Source organism: Staurois parvus, unplaced genomic scaffold (genome assembly GCF_062004578.1).
Source record: "Staurois parvus isolate SC_StPar_1 unplaced genomic scaffold, SC_StPar_1.0 ptg000080l, whole genome shotgun sequence".
NCBI lineage: Eukaryota > Metazoa > Chordata > Amphibia > Anura > Ranidae > Staurois > Staurois parvus.
The window spans coordinates 7,072,379-7,095,678 of NW_028317876.1; the positions used below are offsets into that span (position 1 = coordinate 7,072,379).

The window sequence follows — 23,300 nt, forward strand, 5'->3', positions numbered from 1 at the left end:
ATTCACAATTAGTACTCTGGGCTATTCATCACTTATATACAGTAGCAGCTCACAAGTCTTCACTTTTATACACTGCTTTGTATGATATTGCATTGGTTTGACACACTAGTATGTGTTAGGTGCAGACAATTCATAATTAGTACTCTGGGCTATTCATCACTTATATACAGTAGCAGCTCACAAGTCTTCACTTTTTTATACGCTGCTTTGTATGGCTTTGCTATGCAGAGCCATACAAAGCAGCGTGCTGGAGCTGACACGGGAGAGATCTGTACTGTTTACATACAGACCTCTGCCCCATCAGTGATGCTCGGCGATCGCCAAGTGCTGGTGGGGAATCACCGTCCAGAACCTGGTGATCGACAGCTGAAGCCGCCATTGGCAGGGCGCTCGCGCCCCCTACCCAGAATTGCAAAATCGTGTGTGTGTGTGTGTGTACAAACTACATTTTAGTACAAATGCTGGAATGTTTTAGATTAGTTGAGACCATCGCTGGGATGTTTTTTTAGTGGGGGGAAGGCTGGAAATTCACTTTAAGTATGAATCGGATGTTTGTGGGACTGCCTGTAGTCCTAAAACAGAACAAAGTTTATAGACTAGTGGTTGTCAAGTCAAAATTAAAAAAAATAAATCGGCAGCTACAAAAAGTGTAGCTGCTGACTTTTAAAAAAGATACCTGTATTTTAAAATACCATCTGTCCTGTGTCCCTGGTGCCATCCTCTTCATTGTGGGCACCCAGCTGTGACCGCTTGTGGCTTCACAGCTGGGCGCCCACTGCTCATGGACAAGTAGCTTGCACTTTGTGAATGGCCCCGTAGTCTTCTGGGACCTGTCACGTGTCCCAGAAGACAAGGGGGGGGACCACAACAACCTTCGCTTCCCATCGCCTAGGAGATCTCAGCGGAAGTGGGAGTGGGTACCTGTCACATTGGGTGCCCCCAATCCCGTGCCCAAAAGGTGCCAATCCTTAAGAGGGAGCGAAGGACGACGCTTTATAGTAAAGATTCCCCTTGTTGGTGGAGCTCCGCTTTAAATATGTTATAATATGGTATGCCTCTTTACCAGGTGTACATTAGGTCTAATAATGCGGTTTACCGCTGTCTTGCTGATGGAATTCTGTATAAAGGGTATTAGATCACTTTCCCAGGTAATTTCTCTGAGAATGCTGTCTGACTAACCTTAAAGACCTCCTCTAGAGGATTGCTGTATGTGCAGAGTGATATTCTTCACTGAGGGAGGTCAGATGCTAAGGTCAGCTCTGATGAACGAAATGAACAGTGCGGCAGACATTGCTGAGCCTGCTTATCGTGGGGTTGGTAGTGATTCTGAAAGGTTTTCTAACCAATTTAAATTGCTCTCGCTGGTGACATCTGAAACTGCTCACAGATCTGAGATCAGCAAATTAACCCATATCTATTGTTACTTTTCAATGTAGTGGAAGCAGAAGTCCAACTTATGATGCATTTTATGTTTAAAGTGAGAACCATTTTTAAGTGGCTTGATCAATGATGATGATCTTTAACATTTCATGTTTGAAGGGTTTGCAGCTTAAATATAGTGTAAAAAAATAGAATATGTGGAAGATGTTCATGCTTAGACTTGGAGAGATAAAAGGCAGCAAAACCTAGGCAGTCTTACCTTTCTCTTTTTTAATTTACTTTGTATTTTGCTTTTGTTTCTTGTAGATATTGGCTTGTAAACTTATTGCTTCTTCACCTCCAGGTATCGGATAGAGCAGAATATGTGGGGTCTGCCTTGCTGCACAGGGGCTGTAAACCTAATTCGGAACAGTTTATTGGCATTTTTGCTCAGAACAGGCCTGAGGTAAGAATTTTATTAGTGTGATGTGTTTTAAGTAAAGTTTAAGAATAGAAACATATTCTCCTGCTGTGCAACTGTGTAGAATAAACTTCAACATAACTAGCGAGTATCCTGGATTTGAAGACCTATGTTTTTCTCAATAGGTTTATCAAATTAGCTTGTTAAGGTGATGTTCTGATATACCTTTTAGGATCTGCTACAAGATTCAAACTGGTTTATTTTCTACAAGTTAATGTACACACACTTGTATTAGTTTTTGTCCAGAAATCCCAGTGATGCTCCACTTTTGGTTGCCTCGATTCTGTTTCTTCAAAAAAAACATTATTTTTTTTTTTTTTTTTCTAAATGCCGATCTGACATTGAACAGTCACCGAAGAAATAGTCTACATGCCGATACAGATTTAAAAGTATGTAAGGCTCCTGGAAAAAATAGTGTTTTTGGATATACACCATAATATAATGAATTTATCTACAAGAGGTAACTGTATGTAATTTCAGAGTACACCATAGAACAACACTCAGATTACCCTTTGCTCCTGCCCGACAGCTATGTAAAGACTTTTATATAAGGGAGGTGAGAGGAGTAGCTGGGTCAGCACAGTCATTAAACACTCTCAGAAGAGGACACTGCCATGACATGCAAGGAGGGAGGAGGCTGTTCTGGGAAATGGACTCTTCCTGAAGTGGTCAAAATTCTTAATCTTCATTTAGATTTGTTGCTCTGAACAGACTAATTTATGGAAAGGAAAAAAAGCTACAATTAAGCATTTCACATACTTGATTTTCTGTGTTGTTTTAAGGCCTAATGCACACAGGCCTTATTTTTCTTTATCAAACATCATGGGTCACAGAGCAGGTCATAATAATGATTATATGGGTTATATGCCACCTATAGGTGAATGGACATTGGCCGACCAAGCAGGAAGTCCCCCCCCATAACCCCTCCTACACAGGAAGTTTTTTCGCCAGTGTCTGTAAGGTGGATGTTCACTGAATGTGTGCTGCATGTGCTCTGTGGAGCATACTGGGAGGTCTGGAACGATTCTGCTGGGAGTCAAGGGTCTCAATTGGATCCATTTGAAAAGCTGTTAGTCAAAATGGATGGTACCCAAGCCTCGTTTGGATAAGGAGATGAATCCTCAGGGTTTTGCCTGTAATACGGTTTTACAGCACTGGACAAGGGGGACTGTGTCCTTGAAGGTCTTTAGGGGAAGACCTGCTGTGATGGGTGAAGGCTGGCCCCTCACTAAAAGTTCATGGGCCTCTTGCTTGTGCATGCTCGTGCTCTCACCTGGAAGGCCTGCCATGATGGGTAAAGGTTGGTCCCTCACTAAAAGTTCAGGTGTCTTGCTCTTTCGCATTCTCGCGTTTGTGTGTCTTGTGTGCTTGTGCATTCTCTCTCGTGCTTGCGCGCTGTCGCTCGCTCTCTCTCCTGGAAGGCCTGTGGTGATGGGTGAAGGTTGGCCCTTCACTAAAAGTTATGGGGCCTCGCTCTCTCGCGCATGCTCTAGAACCCTGGACAGGGCAGTTTATTCTAAGGGCACATGAGTACTTCCCTGAGAGGGTTGGCCAGTCAGGCAGGAGGGTTGTGTACATACTACCCCCTTTTTTGCAGTGGATTGCATTGGAGTGTGTTGCTTCACTTTAAGGAGGTCTGTTTTTCATGCTGTGTTTTGATTAAATTCTTACACAGTTCTTCTAACACTAGTGGAGGTAATGTAATCAAGAAAGCTGTGTGGGGTTGGTACAGCAGGAAGGGGTGCAAATGCACCACCTGTGAAGCCTAGTCGAAGTTCCGCTGTGTTATCTTCTCCTGAAAGACCAGGGGCTACAGGTCAATCTGAGCCGCTGCATTTGTCCGGCATTGTGGCTACTACCTGTGTGTCCACTTCAGCGTACAGAACAAAAGAGAATCTTGCATCAGCAGGGTTAGAAGACAAGATTGCTGGGATGGTTGCATCGGTGGCTCAAGAGGGTAAGAGGCGGGAAAGATCACCATCTTTGGGCCCACCAGTCCTTGAACAAGAGTGTGTGGAACCTGAGGATGAAGATGCAGTAGAGCAGGGGTCCTCAAACTTTTTAAACAGGGGGCCAGTTCACTGTCCCTCAGACCGTTGGAGGGACGGACTATAGTTTCATAAAAAAAAAAACCTATGAACAAATGCGGACACAATACAGGTGATGACCAGAGACTGCGGACATAAAACGGTGGCGGGAATACTGGGCCGACCGCTCCATAAGACGCACTGACATTTCCCCCCAAGTGTGTCTTATGGAGCGAAATAGTGCCCCATCATTGGTGTCAGTGGGAGGAATAGTGCCCCATCATAGGTGTCAGTGGGAGGAATAGTGTCCCATCATGGGTGTCAGTGGGAGGAATAGTGTCCCATCATGGGTGTCAGTGGGAGGAATCGTGCCCCATCATTGGTGTCAGTGGGAGGAATCGTGCCCCATCGTTGGTGTCAGTGGGAGGAATCGTGCCCCATCGTTGGTGTCAGTGGGGGAAGGGGATAGTGTCCCATCGTTGGTGTCAGTGGGGGAAGGGGATAGTGTCCCAACGTTGGTGTCAGTGGGGGAAGGGGATAGTGCCTCATCGTTGGTATCAGTGACACCAGTGATGGGGCACTATTCCTCCCACTGACACAAATGACACTTAACTTGCTGACCCCTGCTCCAGCATGGTGCTGCTGCAGCCAGCATACCTAAGTTGCAGCAGCACCATCTGCATGGCACACTTACCTGTCAGCTGTCCTCCTTCACTCCGGCTTCTCCCTTACTCGATGTTTGCGGGGACGCTCGTCTCCGCCTCCTCGCAGGTGATTGGCCGCCTGTGTGCCAAGGCGGAGTCGAGCGGCACCGCAAACATCAAGTGAGGGAGTGGCCGGAGTGAATGAAGGAGCAGCGCTTCCTAGACTGGATCGTCGTGCGACCGGAGCCAGGTAAGATACAGTAGCGCCCTGCCCGCCCCTGTACTTCGTGTCCCTTCCTCGCAGCAAATACGCCTCTGCCAGCGGGCCGGATAAATGGCTTCGGCGGGCCGCAGTTTGAGGACCCCTGCAGTAGAGGATCCTGAAGAGGGTCAGGTAACGGATTCTCTTGTCAGAGGAGTCGCAGCTTGATGAGAAGCAGGGGGTTTCTGCTTCTCAATCAGAGGTTATTAGTTAAGACCCTCACTGATATGGTCCAATCAGGTTTCAAGTTACCCCCAGTAGAGGCATCTGAGGTTTCTTATTCCTCTTTGGGGTCATTTATGCCGCCTCTAAGTATTCAGGCGTTTTCCAGTGCAGCCTCTTTTTGGAGCAAGTTATGCTGACTGGGAGTACCCAGACAGAGGTTTTGTTCTGCCTAAAAGATTCTCCCTTCTGTATCCTACAGTGGAGAGGTTTGTTAGAAAGTGGGGGTGTTGGGGGTGGACGCAGCTGTTTCTTCCCTGATTTAAGCATTTAACTTGCCCTGTGGATAATGCCCAGGTGTTTAAGGATCTGGTGGATAAAACATTGGTCGATTTCAAGGCCTTTTTCCCTGGCAGGGGCTGCCACACAACCAGTGAATGCTGCTATCTGTATCTGTCAGAGTCTGAATGACAGTGTTAAACAGGTGGTTAGAAGACCATCGATTTTGGAGTAGGATACGGCTGTGGCTTTGGCAGATTCACCACAGGATGTGTTTTGCAGTTGGTGCCCTTAAGGATTCGATTCAGCAGATCTCTCGCATGGCCTTTGTCAGTACACATGCGCAGGGTCTTGTGGTTAGAGTTACGCGGCAGAACTACCGTGCAAAAGATTGTTGGCAGGTTTTCCCTTTCATGGAGAACAATTGCGTGGGGAGGACCTAGACAAGTATATCCAGAAGATCTCAGGGGGAAAATATGCTTTTACCCCTTAAGAGAAAGTTCAAACTCCCAACCCTTTAAGGAGACCGGCACTTTAGTGGTTGGTGCTTCTTCTTTTAGGCAAGCATTTCACTGTAAACAGGGTTCTGCGTCTAGGGGAAAATTTCAGGGCCAGGGCCAGAAGATAACCTGGGTGCAGAAGCCCACCAGGTCAGATTCTAACTCCGCTTCATTATGAAGGGGCACCCCCACTCGTGACAGTGTTGGGGGGGGAGATTTTGTTTTTTCGGAGATCTGGGAAGAGCTGGTCCTGGATAAGTGGGTCTCTGGTACAAACTGGAGATTTGGGGAATTCCTCCTTCCCGTTTTTGTAATGTCCAATGTATCCACAAATCCATTGAAGGAAATGTTTGATTCATGCACTCAACTGGCTGTTGTCCCAGGGCATGATTATGGAGGTTGCAGCAGATGAAAGGTTGCAGGGATGTTATTCAAACTGCTATTAACCGTTCCAAAGCCAACTAGGGATGTAAGGCCTAGTCTAAACTTAAAGGGGCTGAACCAGTTCCTAAAGATTCGTTAATTTTGGATGGTGTTAATCCGGTCAGTGGTCGCATCTTTACAAGAGGGAGACTTTCTAGCGTCCATAGACATCAAGGACGCATACCAGCATGTGCCAATATTTACAGCTCATCAAAGGTTTCTGCGGTTTGTGATAGAAACTCGACACTTTCAGTTCGTGGCACTACCTTTAGAGCTAGCCACGGCTCTGAGTGTTTACAAGGATTCTGGCTCCAGTTCTGGGGCTGCTCAGAACTCAAGGAATATCGATTTTGGGCTATCTGGATGTTCTACTGCTCAGAGGTCAGACTGGTTCAAGCCTGAGGAAAAAATGTGGTCCTTGCAATTTTATACTCTGGAACGCTTGGGCTGGGTGCTCAACTTCAAGAAGTCAGCCCTGGAGCCAGTACAGTCTGGAGTATTTGGGAGTGGTCCTAGACACTGTTCAGGCAAAGGTGTTTGTCTCCAGGAACGGGCCACGCCCTGAGAGATCAGGTTTGGAATTTAAGGAGCACAGGAAGTATCTTTCCATTTGTCTGTGCGTGAGGTAATGGGGAAGATGGTATCCTCATTCGGGGCAGTGCCCTTTGTGCAGTTCCATTCAAGGCTTTTGCAGAGGAACAACCAATGCCAGCCTCTTGGGTTCGGGAGCTGTTCTAGAAGGGACCACAGTCCAGGGGACCTGGTCGCCGCAGGAAAAGATCATTTCCATCAATATCCTGGAGCTTTGGTCAGTGCGGATTGCCCCGAGATATTGGACGACCAGGCTTCATACTTGGCCAGTCAGGGTCCAGTCCAACAATGCTATAGCAGTGGTATACATCAACCACTAAGAGCTGGAGGGCTCAGGAGGAGGTAAATCACATTCTGGCTTGGGCAGAAGGGCATGTTCCAGTTCTGTTAGTATTCATTCCAGGGATAGAGAATTGGCAGGAAGACTGTCAGTCGTCAGCTGTTGTTTCCGTGGGAATGGGCTCTGCATCCTGAGGTGTTCTAGGCAATCTGCCAGTGTTGGGGGTACCCGGATGTAGATCTATTGGCGTCCAGGTTCAACTGCAAGGTGGACAGGTTTGTGTCCAGGACGTGGGACCCTCTTGCAATAGGAGTAGATGCTTTGATACCGTGGGATCAGTTTTCCCTAATTCAGGCTTTTCCCTCTGATTCAACTACTCCCACGGCTATTACTCGCGATTGGAGACAAGTCGATCCTGGTGATAGTGACACCAGCCTGGCCCAGGAGGTGTTGGTACATGGACATTGTCAAGCTAGCAGTGGGCGATCATGGCCTCTGCCAGATCGGTCAGACCTGCTGTCTCAGGGGCCTATATTGCACCTAGCTTTCTGGTCGCTGAATTTGACGGCATGGCTGTTGAGACCCAAATCTTGAAAGGGTAGTGTCAGACTCTGTTAGCCGCACAATGTTGAACGCTAATAAGCTGGTTTCTAGGAACATTTGTTATAGAAATTGGAAAGCGTATGTCTTGGTTTGAGGGTCGAAATTGGCACCCCTGGAAATATTTGATTTGGGGGGAATTTCATCTGGAGAAAAGATGAAATCCCCCCCACCCTATCACATATTTCCTATCAGGAATAGAAATGAAGTTGGCTGTTGTATGAAGGATCAGGTTTCAGCCCTGGCTGTTTTCTTCCAAAGACCGATTTTTGCTTCTCACTCTTTGGTTTGTACTTTCTTACAGGAGGTGATATGTACTGTTCCCCATCAGACAGCCTCAGTGTCCTTGAGACTTGAACTTGGTCTTGTCAGTTTTACAGAAACCACCATTTGAACATATCGAGATTCCGTTAATTCTGCTAACTCGAAAGGTTCTGTTTTTGGTGGCAATCACCTCTGCAAGAAGGGTATCGGAGTTGGCAGCTCTTTCTTGTAGGGAACCATGTTTGGTTTTACATCAGGATAAGGTAGTGTTACGGCCTCATCTGTCCTTTTTGCCAAAGGTGGTTTCTAGTTTTCCTCTCAGTCAGGACATTGTTCTGTCTTCATTCTTTCCTAAGCCTAAGTCTGCAAAAGAAAGATCTTTGCATACCCTGGATGGGGTTCTGGCAATAAGGGTATTTTTGAGAATTCCGGCGCAGATTAGAAAGGTTCCTTGTTTATTTTGCTATTAGGATCCAGGAGAGGACAGGCCGCATTCAAATCAACTATTTCTAAGTGGATTCAGCAGATAATCATTCAAGTCTATGGTTTGAAGAGCAGGCACCAGTTGCTAAGGTTTGCAAGGCTGCTACATGGTCTACGGTTCATAAATTTACAAGGTTTTAGCAGGTGGATCTCCGAGCCATGGAGGCTAGTGTCCATTTACCTATAGGTGGCATATAGCCCATATAGTCGTCATTATGGCCTGCTCTGTGTCCTGTAATGTACTCCAAGAAATGGATTTTACAGCTAGGTATGTGGAAGAAAATTTTTTTTTTTTTAAATTGGGTCTTGATATGTAAAAACATTATGGGAGTTAGTTGACTGAAGGCAGAGGTCATTCTGCGCACTGTTGCATGAATGAGTCAATCAGGGCTGGTATTTAAACAGTGTGTAATCAATGGCACCTGTGCCCACTGATTTCACATTGTTGTGTGCATGTCGGCCCTGAGCAGTGGCCATTGCACTGTACGCATGTAAACATTAGCACACACATTTACATGTGTACAGTGTAAAATACTGTCCAAATGTAGAATTGTGAATGCACATTTTCTAGTTTTGAATGATGCAACTAAATGCTGTGAATGAAAATGTAGCAGTGTACATCGGTGTATTGCTGCATTCAGATCCATATAAATTACTAATCTGAATGTGGCAAAATGTATAAGTGAGCTCTAAATATTGTGTGCCTATAGATTCTAGTGATGCTTGTCCACCCTTTCTTCTGATATGTGTGCAAGTAAATTCTTATTGCACTTGTATTAGCATGGAGTCTAACCAGGCCTCCTTAACTTGCAGTTCCATTTAAAAATGCATGGCTATATATCTGAAAAAAAAAACCAAGGTTGGATATGCTAAATTGCTTATATTTTAATTAATTTAATATCCTTTGTTTACAGTGGATAATCACAGAACTGAGCTGTTATACCTACTCTATGGTGGCTGTTCCTTTGTATGATACCCTAGGAGCTGAAGCTATTACATACATCATAAACAAAGGTAATTTTACTTTTGGTTGTTTTATTAGGGCTTTAAAGTGAAGACTTCTCAGGGTAGTAAAACATAACCAATGGGTGCTTCCACTTCTGATCTCTTTAAAATTCGTAGCTGTCTAGCTCACTGTTTCTTATGAAGAGTGATGAGAGTATTGACTGGCTAAGAGGAGGTCAGAAGAACAGAATGACCCCATAGGGTGGTAAGAGGCTTGCGGTTTAATATAGAAGTCAGATGTGGTTTAGCTCAAAATCTATTAGGTTGTATTAAAAAAAAAAAAAAAAAAAAGTACGAACATAATTAAACATACAGTGGGGATCGAAAGTTTGGGCACCCCAGCTAAAAATTTGTGTTAATGTGCATAAAGAAGCCAAGGAAAGATGGAAAAATCTCCAAAAGGCATCAAATTACAGATTAGACATTCTTATAATATGTCAACAAAAGTTAGATTTTATTTCCATCATTTACACTTTCAAAATAACAGAAAACAAAAAAATGGCATCTTCAAAAGTTTGGGCACCCTGCAGAGTTAATATCTTGTACTGCCCCCTTTGGCAAGTATCACAGCTTGTAAATGCTTTTTGTAGCCAGCCAAGAGTCTTTCAATTTTTGTTTGAGGTATCTTTGCCCATTCGTCCTTACAAAAGTCTTTCAGTTCTTTGAGATTTCTGGGCTGTCTGTCATGCGCTGCTCTTTTAAGGTCTATCCATAGATTTTCAATTATGTTGAGGCCAGGAGATTGTGAAGGCCATGGCAAAACCTTCAGTTTACGCCTCTTGATGTAATCCCCTGTGGATTTCGAGGTGTGTTTAGGATCATTATCCATTTGTAGAAGCCATCCTCTCTTTAACTTCAGCTTTTTCACAGATGGCATCAAGTTACCATCCAAAATTTGCTGAAATTTTATTGAATACATTTTTCCTTCTACTCGTGAGATGTTCCCTGTGCCACTGGCTGCAACACAACCCCAAAGCATGATTGATCCAACCCCATGCTTAACAGTTGGACAGAGGTTCTTTTCATTCAATTCTGTGCCCCTTCTTCTCCAAACGTACCTTTGCTCATTCCGGCCAAAAAGTTCAATTTTAACCTCATCGGTCCACAGAACTTGTTTCCACAATGCATCAGGCTTGTCTATATGTTCATTTGCAATGTTCAAACGATGATTTTTGTGGTGAGGACGTAGAAGAGGTTTTCTTCTGATGACTCTTCCATGAAGACCATATTTGTACAAGTATCTCTTTATAGTGGAATAGTGTACCACAACTCCAGTGTCTGCCAGATCTTTCTGGAGGGATCGTGCAGTCAAACGTGAGTTTTGAATTGTTTTTCTCACAATCCTGCGAGCTGTTCTGTCTGATATTTTTCTTGGTCTGCCAGATCTTGCTTTAACTTCCACTGTTCCTGATGACTGCCATTTATTAATTACATTCCGAACAGAGGATATTGACATCTGAAAACGCTTTGCTATCTTCTTATAGCCTTCTCCAGCTTTGTGAGCGTCAACTATTTTCAGTTTTTAGTTTTCTAGACAACTGCTTAGAAGAACCCATGGTGCTGATTGTTGGGGCAAGGTCAGATGTGTCTGGGCATTTAAAATCTTTGAGACTGACATAACCTGGTCTTCCCAGACGATGATTGAGAACAATCCATGACACTGGCAGGTTTCAGTTTTGCAAAGGGGGCAGTGCATGCTATAAATTCTGCAGGGTGCCCAAACTTTTGCAGACGCCATTTTTTTGTTTTCTGTTATTTTGAAAGTGTAAATGATGGAAATAAAATCTAACTTTTGTTGACATATTATAAGAATGTCTAATCTGTAATTTGATGCCTTTTGGAGATTTTTCCATCTTTCCTTGGCTTCTTTATGCACATTAATACAAATTTTTAGCTGGGGTGCCCAAACTTTCAATCCCCACTGTATATGCTACCTTATCCCTTGATCCAATTAAAAGTGACATTGTGACCACACCCACAACTATCCAGACCACACTTAACCATTTATCCACAGAAATCACGCCTCTACATAAACACTTTCCATTGTTGTGTTGGAAACCAAAGAACAAGGCAGGAAAATTTGCGCTGAATATGTTTAGCTAGAAATGAGTACAATGGTGTAGAGGCTAGTGGAAATCTCTACACTGGATATCCATGTGCTTTTGAAGTAGTTTTTCACAATGATGTTCAACTCCGGTTGAGTTGCTAGCACATCATTGTGAAAGAGTGATCTGAAACCTGCCATTTCCCTTTTGGTAACCAGTGCTGGATCAGAGATGGCAGTAAAAAAAAAAAAAACTGTGACAGTGTGATTAGATCGGAGCACCAACTCTCCTCTTACCAATCATCACCATGCTTAGCGGTCATATCCAACAGGCCTGCCACTGTTTGCTTTTGTCTCAGGTGCTAGGAAAAATGTACTTGCATTAGCATGGTGCTTGCCCTATCCCTTGCAGTCATGGCTTAGTGCATCCACCCCACGGGGTTGGCGTACAGCACGTAGGAGGAAGTGTCAGTAGGACGAACAGGCTTATGTCAATGTTTTGCCCACCTATCATCACAGGCTTTGCAGGACCTCATATTGTATTCAAATTTTATTTTTTTTAAATAGTGTGAGGAAGAATTAGAACCTCTAAAGGTTTTTATTGCTATGTACCTGTTTTGCCTAAGACCGAAAGTGAAGGGAAGTCCTCACTGGAGGTGGGGATAAATCTTCCTATGAAGACCCCTGTTCTGGTGACAACCAAGTGTGGGATTCCCCTCCCTTTGTCTTTCATTTTGTTGTGTTTCTGGGACAGGAAATGAAGTAAATGTCCCCAGTGGTATGCTAAAAATTACCTGATGAGTTTTAGCTCTTTCCTACTCTAATGGAAACAAAATAATGGTGTAGAGGACAGTTAATCATATAGTATACTATTCTACAGTAGCATATCTTGAGTTTCTTTGGAAAGTTGTTGAAGGCTGATGTGTTTATTTTTTTACTAGCGGACATTTCATTGATATTCTGTGACAACGCTGACAAAGCTAAAGTTCTCCTGTCCAATGTTGAAAAGGGAGACACGCCTGTCCTTCGCACTGTTGTGCTCATGGATCCTTTTGATGAAGATCTTGTGGAGCGTGGCAAGAAATGTGGTGTGGAGATAATTAGTCTGAAGGAAATAGAGGTTAGTGGCAGTTCAAAAAAACAAATGTACAGAGTAAAGGTAGAAGTTGCCATCACAGATATCCTCTTCTGACAATGCTACTTCTGACTGTCAGGCTAATCCTTTAGCTTCACCTAACGTAGTGACATGGAATGGGTGTGCCGATTTTTAATTTATGAACTCTCTGATTTGATCTGCCTATTTCTTCTGGGTCAGTGGCTCAAAAATGTTGAAGATGCAGACATCAGACAAAGGTGTGTGTGTGTGTGTGTGTGTGTGTGTGTGTGTTGGTATGTACCGTATTTGCCGGCGTATAAGACGACTTTTAAACCCCTGAAAATCTTCTGAAAAGTCGGGGGTCGTCTTATACGCCGGTATACGGCGAGCCGGTGTGTCAGGGCGGCACTTTTTCCAGGGGTGGTGTCCTCCAACGGACACTAAGTACAGGGGTGGGCAGAGGGGCTGCTGTACCTTACCTGGCTCCGGTCCCGGTCCCACGATGATCCGGTCCAGGAAGCGCGGCTGCTAATTCTTTCAGTTCGGCCGCTCGATGGTCGCGCGGCCGCTCGGCTCCGCCTCCTCATCGGTGATTGGGCGCCAGCGCACACAGGCGACCAATCAACGGCGAGGAGGCGGAGCCGAACGGCCCCACGAAAATCAAGCTGCCGAACTGAAATAAGGAGCAGCCGCTCCTCTCCCCCACTGACACTAACGATGGGGCACTATTCCTCCTCCCCCACTGACACCAATGATGGGGCACTATTCCTCCTCCCCCACTGACACCAATGATGGGGCATTATTCCTCCTCCCCCACTGACACCAATGATGGGGCATTATTCCTCCTCCCCCACTGACACCAATGATGGGGCACTATTCCTCCCCCACTGACACCAATGATGGGGCACTATTCCTCCCCCACTGACACCAATGATGGGGCACTATTCCTCCCCCACTGACACCAATGATGGGGCACTATTCCTCCCCCACTGACACCAATGATGGGGCACTATTCCTCCCCCACTGACACCAATGATGGGGCACTATTCCTCCCCCACTGACACCAATGATGGGGCACTATTCTCCCCACTGACACCAACCATGGGGCACTATTCCTCCTCCCCACTGACACCAACGATGGGGCACTATTCCTCCCACTGACACCAACGATGGGGCGCTATTCCTCCCACTGATACAAATGATGAGGCACTATTCCTCCCACTGACACTAATGATCTGACACTATTCCTCACACACTGACACTACTGATGGGGCACCATTAGTGTCAGTGGGAGGAGTAGTGCCTCATCATTGGTATCAGTGGGAGAAATCATGCCCCATCATTGGTGTCAGTGGGAGGAATAGCACCCCATCATTGGAATACCATACTGAAATACCATACCATATTGAAATCAAATCTGATGTTTTTTCATTTTTATTTGGTGTGCGTTGGAAGAGGGGTAGTCTTATACGGCGAGTATAGCTCAAACCCTATATTTTAACAGGAAAAGTAGGGGGTCGTCTTATACGCCCAGTCGTCTTATACGCCGGCAAATACGGTATGTATAGATAGAGAATATAAAAATCATACGAGGTCAACAGTGGCAGCCTGCATATTTCTCTCAGTACAACTGCATCCTTTTAACATCTTAATAAAAAGTCTATGTGGTCTGCATGCCTAGTGACCTTATCAAACGCCCACAAATGGCAATAACCTTTACATAAGACCATCAAAAATGTAAATTTTCTGCTGCCAGAACCTTGCTCCGATACTGAGAAGTGTTGATTTCCTGCGTGTCCAGCAGCTATCACTGTTCTTCCTGCTCACCTGCATGACACTGCTGTATCCAGTAATGCATGAAGGTCAGCAGGAGGAACCAGTGGGCGCTACAGGAGATACAAGGCATACACTCCCAGTTCCTTGCAGACTTTTCATGGAGATGTCTTGGCAGCACAGGCAGCAGAAAAGGTGACTATTGACAGTATTCTGTATGGCTGTTTAAGGTGATATATTTAAGCACTTGCCTACCGGGCACTTTTACCCCCTTCCTGCCCAGGCCAATTTTCAGCTTTCAGCATTGTTGCACTTTGACAATTGCGTGGTAATGCAACACTGTGCCCAAACTAAATTTTTAGCATTTTTTTCCCCAGACAAATAGAGCTTTTCTTTTCGGGATATTTAATTACCACTGGGGTTTTTATATTTTATTAAACGAAAAATGACCAAAATTTAAAAAAAAAAAAGTTGTTCCTAGTTTCAATTATAAAGTTTTTTGTAAATATCCTTCAATGATAGGCACTGAGGAGGCACTAAGCTGATCAGGGCACTGATGATCTGTTGATGTCCCCTCCTGAGAAATGCCGCTTACAGTTTCTCCTCACGCACTGTCAGCGTGAGGAGAGGACTTACAATAACTAGCATTTCCTATTTACACTGTGATCAGCTGTGATTGGACACAGCTGATCACATGGTAGAAGGTGGCTGTGATTGGTCCTTTACCTGGACATGTGATCAGATGTGTCCGAAGGACACAGTGATCACAGCTTGCGCATGGTGTGGTTCAGGGATGACGTCCATGGATGCTCGCCCAGAACTAGCAAACCACGCTGTATCGTCCTTTTGGCTATAGTGTGGTCAGGAACTGGTTAAAAGTGAGAAATTTGTGCACTTAAAAGTGACCCCTCTCATTAAAGGATGTTTACTTTTTGGGGGAAAAAAAGCTAATTTTTTTTTTGCAGGTAAAAGATGCCTTTATTTTTTCTAAGAGGCCTGCAGAGCATTGCATCTGTGATCAGGCAGTTACTGGAGAGGAAGAAGATTAGTGATCTTTGAGATTACAAGCCAGCGCCCTGGAGTTTTTAGAACTAAAAGCCTTCCGCCGTAATGACTGATGGTGCTTGTAGTCTATTCATTAACAGGAAATTGTGAGAATCTCACAGCTGTATAGTTGTTGTTTCCAAATTGTGAGCACGGGTTTGGGGAGAAAATACGCTGTCATGGGGGGAGGGGAGGGAGTGCTGGGGTGCATGCTGAACTTGTTGCATGTTACGTCTTAAATATGGCTTTTAATTTAATTTACCATGAGAGAAGAACGCAAAGTTGGGTGGACATGTTAAACCTTGTGAAATTGGCAGGATGATGTGCTGGTAGATTAGGAGGTGAGCATCAGGCAGCGCCCTCCTCTGATTTTTAAAATGGAAGAGAGCGAGAAAATTTATATTTTAGTTATGCTAGAAAATCAGCTCTATTTTATCTAATTTTTCATGGTTTTTACGTTGGCCTAAAAATGAATGACTCAGTTTATCACTTTATAAGAATATTAATAATATATTATTATTTGTAGGAGCCTTTCATAACACCCAAGGTCCTCTTACAAGGATAGCAAGAGGACAGCAAAAAAGTGCAATATGTGGAATGTTTAGCAGAGTCCTGATTTTTCCAAAATTTGCTGCTGTTTTGTTCCTTGTTTTTCTTCATTTATTATTCATATATTTTGACATGGATTTTGAGGGTTTTTTTTTGCCATTTTTGTGTCCAGTTGACAGTGTCCTTTAAATGTATTACCTACAGACCTTAAATCTTGACCGCAAGTAACATTGTGAATCTATTCATTCATTGCACATTCTCCAGTTAGCATATAGGAGATTTCCGTCTGGACTGTTAATTGTTAAATAAAATGGACATAATTGAGGCTATCACATTATTTTGCTGTATTATGAGATCATTCCATATGTTTTGCTTTATATTGTATAGTATGGTCTGTATTAATAACATTTCATGAATCTGTCTCCCAAATCAGGAGGAAGGGCGGGATCATCATGAGAAACCAAAGGTGAGCGCCGTGTTGGCATTATTTTGTACAGAAGGTTGCACATAGGCTGAAAATACTTTCTGGAAAGGATTACAGTAATACCTTGGTTTACGAATTTAATTTATTCTGCAGGACGTTTTGTATAGCGAAAAATTCGTAATCCGAAACGCTGTTTCCCATAGGAATGCATTGAAAACCAATTAATCCGTTTCGGAGTTCAGAAAAAAGTAAACGCTACTAAAATAACGCTTGGATCTACTGCGGGGGACATTCTTTTAGTTTTTTCTTTTAATAAAGGACTTGTCAAGGACCATGTCCTGTTTTTTTTCACACTACACTTTTGTTTTTTGTGAATGGGTACTCATTCACAGGGGGGGGGGGGGGCAGGATCTGAGGGCCCTCTTGTTAAAGGGGGCTTCCAGATCCCGATAAGCCCCTTCACCCACAGACCCCATAACCACCGGCCAGGGTTGCAGGGAAGAGGCCCTTGTCCCCCCCCCCCCCCCCCCCCCGCTGTAAAGCACTCCCCCATGTTGAGGACATGTGGCCTTGTATGGTTCAGGAGGGGGGGGGGGCGGGGGCGACCCCCTTTCCTGACCTGCCTGGCTGCATGCTCGGATAAGGGTCTGGTATAGATTTTGGGGGGGCCACGCCATTTATTTTTTTTTATTAATTTTGGCATGGGAGTTCACCTCAAAATCCATACCAGACCCAAAGGGCTTGGTATGGATGGGAGGGGGGACCCCACGCCGTTTTTATGGTGATGGTTTTTAAATGTAATTACCGCCTTTTTTTTTTTTTTTTTTTTTTTCTTTCTTCACTATAGCTCAGAAATTCAGCTGTCACTTCCCCCCAGCTAAAAAAAAAATTTTCTTTTAGTTTAGTTTGTTTCCCTGAGTTAAAAGAAACAATGTTTCCTTTTAGTTTCTTAAAAGAAACTGTTTCCGTTTAACTCCATGGAAAGTGACAGTTAATTCTGTGTGCTATAGTGAAGGAAAAAAAGGCAGCAATTGCATTTAAAAATCAGCACCGACATACACTTCGTATTGCAAAAAAAAATTCATAAATTTGTAAACCGAGGCATTATTTTCAATGGATTTTCATTCGTAAACCAAAAATTACATTATCCGAAGTGTTTGCAAACTGAGGTATTACTGTATTTATAATTATATTTGAAATGCAGTAAAGTACAAAAGTATGCACAAAGAAATAGATTGATGGTTTAAAGGTTGTTTGTTTTTAAAGAGGTTAAAAATACCTTTTTTACTTTTGCCTTATTGAGTACAGCCATGAATTACCCCAGGTGTTCACATGCCCCTGGATGAGAGAGACTGCAGTATAGAATGACACATTGAGAAGATTTTATCTGACATGCAGGCTCAGTTAACTGGTATTTTTTTCATTTTTTTATTTACAGCCACCAAAGCCAGAGGACTTGGCAGTGGTTTGCTTTACAAGCGGGACAACTGGTAATTGCTGTTGCTTTTCCACATTGCTTACTGGTCATAAAGATGGAGGCTCTATTTAAGCTGTCTTTCCACTTTTGCAGCCAAATTTGGATAATACCTTCTTTATATTTATTACACGTACCCATTCATATAGTATAACAATAAAATAATGCAGCTTACATTTTACATGCTCTTTTCTGAAAACTCTAAAATTGGAGCTTTTCTCCTGCTGTGTAATATTGGGGAGGGGGCTAGAGAGTTAATGTTTGCCTTAATTAACCCCGTCTTTAATGTTTCTGGCAGTTCTCATCAGTTGTAAACTGGATTTGAACTCTGTCGTAACAAAGAGTTAAAGGATAAGTTCATCTTTGGGGAAAATATATATAAAAAGGAGTATGCTTTGCAAAAACATATATTGGACTGTCAGTTCAAAAGCTGCAGGGCTTGTGAATGCACTATAAGGGTGCATGGGGGAGTTGGTGGTGACTGCTGGAGCATGTTACAGGTTGCACCCTAAATATGGATGTAGCATGCTCCAAAAGATGAACTCTAAAGATCTCAGAGCTTGGAATCTGGATCATATGTTAATGAGGAAATCCAGCCTATCCCCTTTTTGTCCCTTCACTTTCAAATTGTTCTGAGCAGATTGCAGTCTGCTCAAAGGCCTGCCCCAAAGAAACTAGAAATGTATGATTTGATTGTTTTTCTTTTAATTTTATTATGTTGTGTAAATGGGAACACAACACATACAGGGGGTTTCCAAATTTGACTTCAAGGATTTCTTGAAGCTGTAGTTTGAGGCTTTTAGCAAACTTTAGGAATGCTGAACAGAAAGAATGTTAAATGCCTGTTTAAAGCTGCAGCCTGCATTCCCATTAGGGTTTATATTCAGCACTTTAAAACTCAAACTGGAGGTGGCTTCATATTTGATAAATGCTTTGTAAACTCTTTCTCCATCTGATGTTCTTCAGACTAGCATCTACAAGCTAAACTAAATGATGCCCATGTATGTGTATACCTTTTACGATCTCTGGTTCCTTCCCTTTAATGGCCCGAGTTCCTGTGGTGCACTTTGTTCTCAGTAGATATATACAACACTATCTGTCTGACACACAAGCTTGCAGAAAATCTAGAGCAGAGCTGCCCTCAGACTGTCCCGGGGGGGGGGGGGGGGGTCTATATTACCTGGCTACATAAGCGATTTTATAATTGCATGGATGCCTGAAAATAAATTTGTCTACAGTTGATTCATTTTTAACATTTTGCCAATAAAAGCTTGCTACATAGTATCATATTGAAACCAATATATACAGACATGCTTAAAAATTGCTTCTTTATGGAACCATGGGTATATATTCCTGATTCTTTTTCCACCCTTCTTCATACAGTCACTGGAATTTACTAGGTGGTGAATTCCATATTACTCATACTAATTAGTTTTTACAAAGCATTACAAAAGTGTGCCATGGTATTGGATATCCTCTACAGCACATTCTCCACGCTGTGCGAACAAAATAAAAAGCTTTGTATAACTGGAGAGGTTTCTCATAGAAGTTGAAATTGGTTCTGTTAACACCACCTCATTTCATTGCATGTATTTCTCTGAAATCTACAGTAGGGCTTTTCTTATACTTTGCTTGGATGTTCTGAGTTGCTGAATGAATTCATGGAGATAATTGGTGTCATAAAGTTTGCCAGGGTGGGTAGTAATGAATCCCACTGTGTAATTGCCAAGCACAAGCAGCACCTGGTACAGAGTGTCCCCATGAGCTCACACTACCCTGACAATCTGATATGTAAGTAGTGATTACTTCTAGTGGTTGCTAACGTCTCCCACCATCTCAGCCATCTGATGGGTGACTTCATCCACCAGTAGTGAGTCTCAGGAGGTGACTAGAAGAGTTGTTGGTCAGATACCAGTGGTATATTATGTATTCCAGGCTGTTTGGGAGCCCTGCAGTACATCTAACTGGATATTTATGTACCTGGCTGTTTTTATAGCTGTATCGAAGCCACAGGTCTACTCGAATGGTTCATGGGAGAACCATTAAGGCTGCTATTGCTGACCTTAATCTGAAAATGTTAGTTCCGTGGCTGTAATGCCAACCTGCTGGTTCTAATATTCTACCGATCACTGATCTAAAACAAGTACGGTCAAAGAACAGTCAAAACTCCCGATTAACACACGCGTTCTGGGTTAGCCACTTAGGGTATTGAAACCGGTGAGTCAGGATTACAGCCAGACAGCTAGCATTTGCAGAGTAAGAAATCCATAATGGCATCTTCCATGTTTTCTAGGAAAAAATGCCATTAAAGAGAATCTGTTCTTTAACAAACAGGTTCACTTATCTTTCCCCTTGCCAGCATCACAGTCCTACCTTTTCTTCACTCCCACTCTGATCTACTTGGATGCTGAGAGTGAAGAGGAAATGCCCTGTTTAAGCTCCAACTGGTGACTGGAGTTTGTGGACTCTCCTCACCCCCATGTGACAATGCAGAAAAAAAAAGTTAAACAAAAGTCACCGTTGCAGAAAGTTTGGCATTTTAAGTTGTGTGTTTTTTTTTTGTTTTTTTTTTCTTGTTTAACAGAATGGCTGCAAGTCTTTGTGGTAACAACCCTACCATCTTCAGGCAATGTATGAAATATGTAAGGAAGGGATCTAAGTTATTCTAAAGGAATCTTTATTAACTTAGCCAATAAATGGTATTACAAGAGAGGGTAAAACCCATGAGATGTTACTGAGGCTAACTTTATTTTTTGTTTTTTTTTCTCATTAGGAAATCCAAAGGGTGCAATGCTTATTCATAAGAATGTTGTAAGCAACAGTGCTGCTTTCCTTAAAGTAACAGAGGTATGTGGATATGTTACTGAATGCATTATGAAAATGAAGTGGTCTACTGTAGTTTGACTGATTCCATTCAAATCAATAGAAAAGCATGTTAATGTAAAAAAAATTTTACCTGCTGTATCATGTGTAAACATTTTGTTTTTGGACACATGCTTTTTCTTTTTAAATCAAAATGGTGTGAATGTAGCCTTTTGAGGTTAGAGCTGCAAATAACCAGCCTGAATTATCTGGCCTTCTGCAGAGACATGGCTGTGATTGTGAGATTACTAAGATATTAGTTGAGTTATTCATTCCTTTGCTTCTTGCTATCCTTTTATCTTGCTTTTGTTGGTTTAATGGTTTAACTGTCACAATCAGAGTGAGTCATAGTTTGTTTTCATTTAAGTTTACAGGAACGTTCCTGTATGTAAAATATACAATGCTTGATTTGTTTTAACCCTCCTTTAATCCTTCTGTGAATAATTTTAAATAAAAACATCTTTCAGTTGATCGGTTTTAAACCAGCTGAAAGATTAGTATTGTACCTGCAAATACCATTTCCACCCCATCACCTTGTTCAACATTGCCATCTGCTGTTTAACACACTATTTTTTAATGGGAATAATACATCATCATTCCACTAAAGTTTAATGAAATTGAGTTGTTGCCTGCTCTATGAATCCTCCTTTATTTCTGTTCCATCTGCTTCTGCCTCTGGTCTTTAGTGGAAATATGTGCTCTTCTTTAATTTTCTCCCCAACTGTCTTGTTTTCGGGGGTGTCAGTAATGTTCTGTGTGGTGCAAACAACTTCCAAAGAGCCAGTTTGACTTGGAAGAGAAAAAGTTACTGCAGAGCCCTTCTAGGGCTGCCAAATTGTAACTAACCATGTACTAAAAGTGGTTGTATTGCTCTCTGAGTGAATGTAGTGTTGTTACTCAATGTGTAGAACTGATGTTCTGCATTCTTATTGTTTTAGGTGATGGCTTTTAAGGTAAGGGTATAGAAGGAGATCTCAGACTTGTGTCCTATGCTGTTCAGTGTAACCTGGGTTGCAAGCACATGTGGCACGCAGTATCTGGTTTATGGTCTTCCACTGTGTCACACTTAGGCAAAGCTGTGTGCATTAGTTTTAGACGGGAATGATCTCTGCTAAATGTAGCAGGCTAGTTAATTTTGCTGAAATTTCATTGCAGCAACTCAGAATGGTACTTAGTAGTTTGTATGGCCCCCATGTGCTTGTATGCATGCCTGACACCGTCAGGGCATGCTCCTAATGAGATGACTGATAGTGTCCTGAGGTACTTCCTCCTAGATCTGGACCAGGGCATCACTGAGCTCCTGGGCAGTCTGTGGTGCAACCTGGCAGCGTCGGATGGATCGAAATGTGATATCCCAGAGGTTCTATTGAATTCAGGTCAGGCGACCGTGAGGGCCATTCAGTGGTATCAACTCCTTCATCCTCCAGGAACTGCCTGCATAATCTCGCCATATGAGGCTGGGCATTGTCGTGCGCCAGGAGGAACTTGGGACCCTCTGCACCAGTGTAGGGTCTGACAATGGGTCCAAGAACTTCATCCCGATACCTAATGGCGGTCAGGGTGCCATTGTCTAGCCTATAGAGGTCTGTGCATCCCTCCTGACCCACCAGCAAAATGGTAATGCTGAACGATATTGCAGGCAGCATAACGTTTTCCACGGCCTCTCCAGACCTTTTCATGTCTGTCACATGTGCTCAGGGCAAATCTGCTCTCATTTGGCGACCTGTCAATTCTGGTGTTCAGTAGCAAATGCCAATCAAGCTCTATGGTGACGGGCAGTGAGCACAAGGCCCACTAAAGGAAGTCAGGTCCTCAGTCCACCCTCATGAAGTCTATTTCTGATTGCTTGGTCAGACATTCACACCAGTGGCCTGCTGGAGGTCATTTTGTAGGGCTCTGGCAGTGCTCATCCTGTTCCCCCTTGAACAAAGGAGCAGATACCGGTCCTGCTGATGGGTTAAGGACCTTCTACGGCCCAGTTCAGCTCTCCTAGAGTAGCTGCCTGTCTCCTGGAATCTCCTCCATGCCCTTGAGACTGTGCTGGGAGACACAGCAAACCTGGCAATGGCACGTATTAATGTGCCATCCTGGAGGAGTTGGACTGCCTGTGCAACCTCTGTATGGTCCAGGTAACGCCTCATGCTACCAGCAGTGACACTGACCCTAGCCAATTGCAAAACTAGTGACAAGCAGTCAGAAAAAATGAGTAGGAAAAAATGTCGGTGGCCTCCACCTGTAAAACCATTCCTGTTTTGGGGGTGCTCATTGTTGCCCATCTAGTGCACCTGTTAATCCGTTTTAACTGCTTTGGTGTTCATGAAATTAACCCCTTCTGCTACTCAACTTACCAGATCAATATCTGAGGAGTGTAATTGGCTTGATGCTATACTTTTGTTTTGTTTTTTTGAGCAGTGTAGACCGCTGCAGAGTGGAGAGGGTGTTTTTTTTTTTTTTTTTTTTTTTTATATAAAGGTCCTGTTGATATGAATGGCAAAAAGTGGAACCCCATGTACCTTCCACCAAATGCCAGGTGCTGAGTAAAAAGAGGAGTTGTAGTGCTCAGTTCATATATTTATGTTCGCTTGGCATGTATTCACATTAAAATTCTCAATGTGTTACGGAAAATATGTTACAGCTGTCAATTAGCTTGCATTACCCCAACTCACCAAGGATG

The 23,300-nt window shown here is 43.3% G+C and overlaps 1 protein-coding gene across 3 annotated transcripts in view; it reads left to right on the forward strand.

Moving 5' to 3' along the window:
* ACSL1 (acyl-CoA synthetase long chain family member 1) overlaps positions 1-23,300 on the forward strand; it is a 118,087-nt gene that overhangs the window by 67,602 nt on the left and 27,185 nt on the right. For all 3 annotated transcript variants that reach the window (XM_089669611.1, XM_089669613.1, XM_089669612.1), the window contains exons 5-10: positions 1,724-1,825; positions 9,270-9,369; positions 12,346-12,524; positions 16,300-16,332; positions 17,729-17,780; positions 20,538-20,611. In XM_089669611.1, coding sequence (XP_089525737.1) covers positions 1,724-1,825; positions 9,270-9,369; positions 12,346-12,524; positions 16,300-16,332; positions 17,729-17,780; positions 20,538-20,611 — 540 coding nt within the window. The remainder of the gene's footprint in view (positions 1-1,723; positions 1,826-9,269; positions 9,370-12,345; positions 12,525-16,299; positions 16,333-17,728; positions 17,781-20,537; positions 20,612-23,300) is intronic.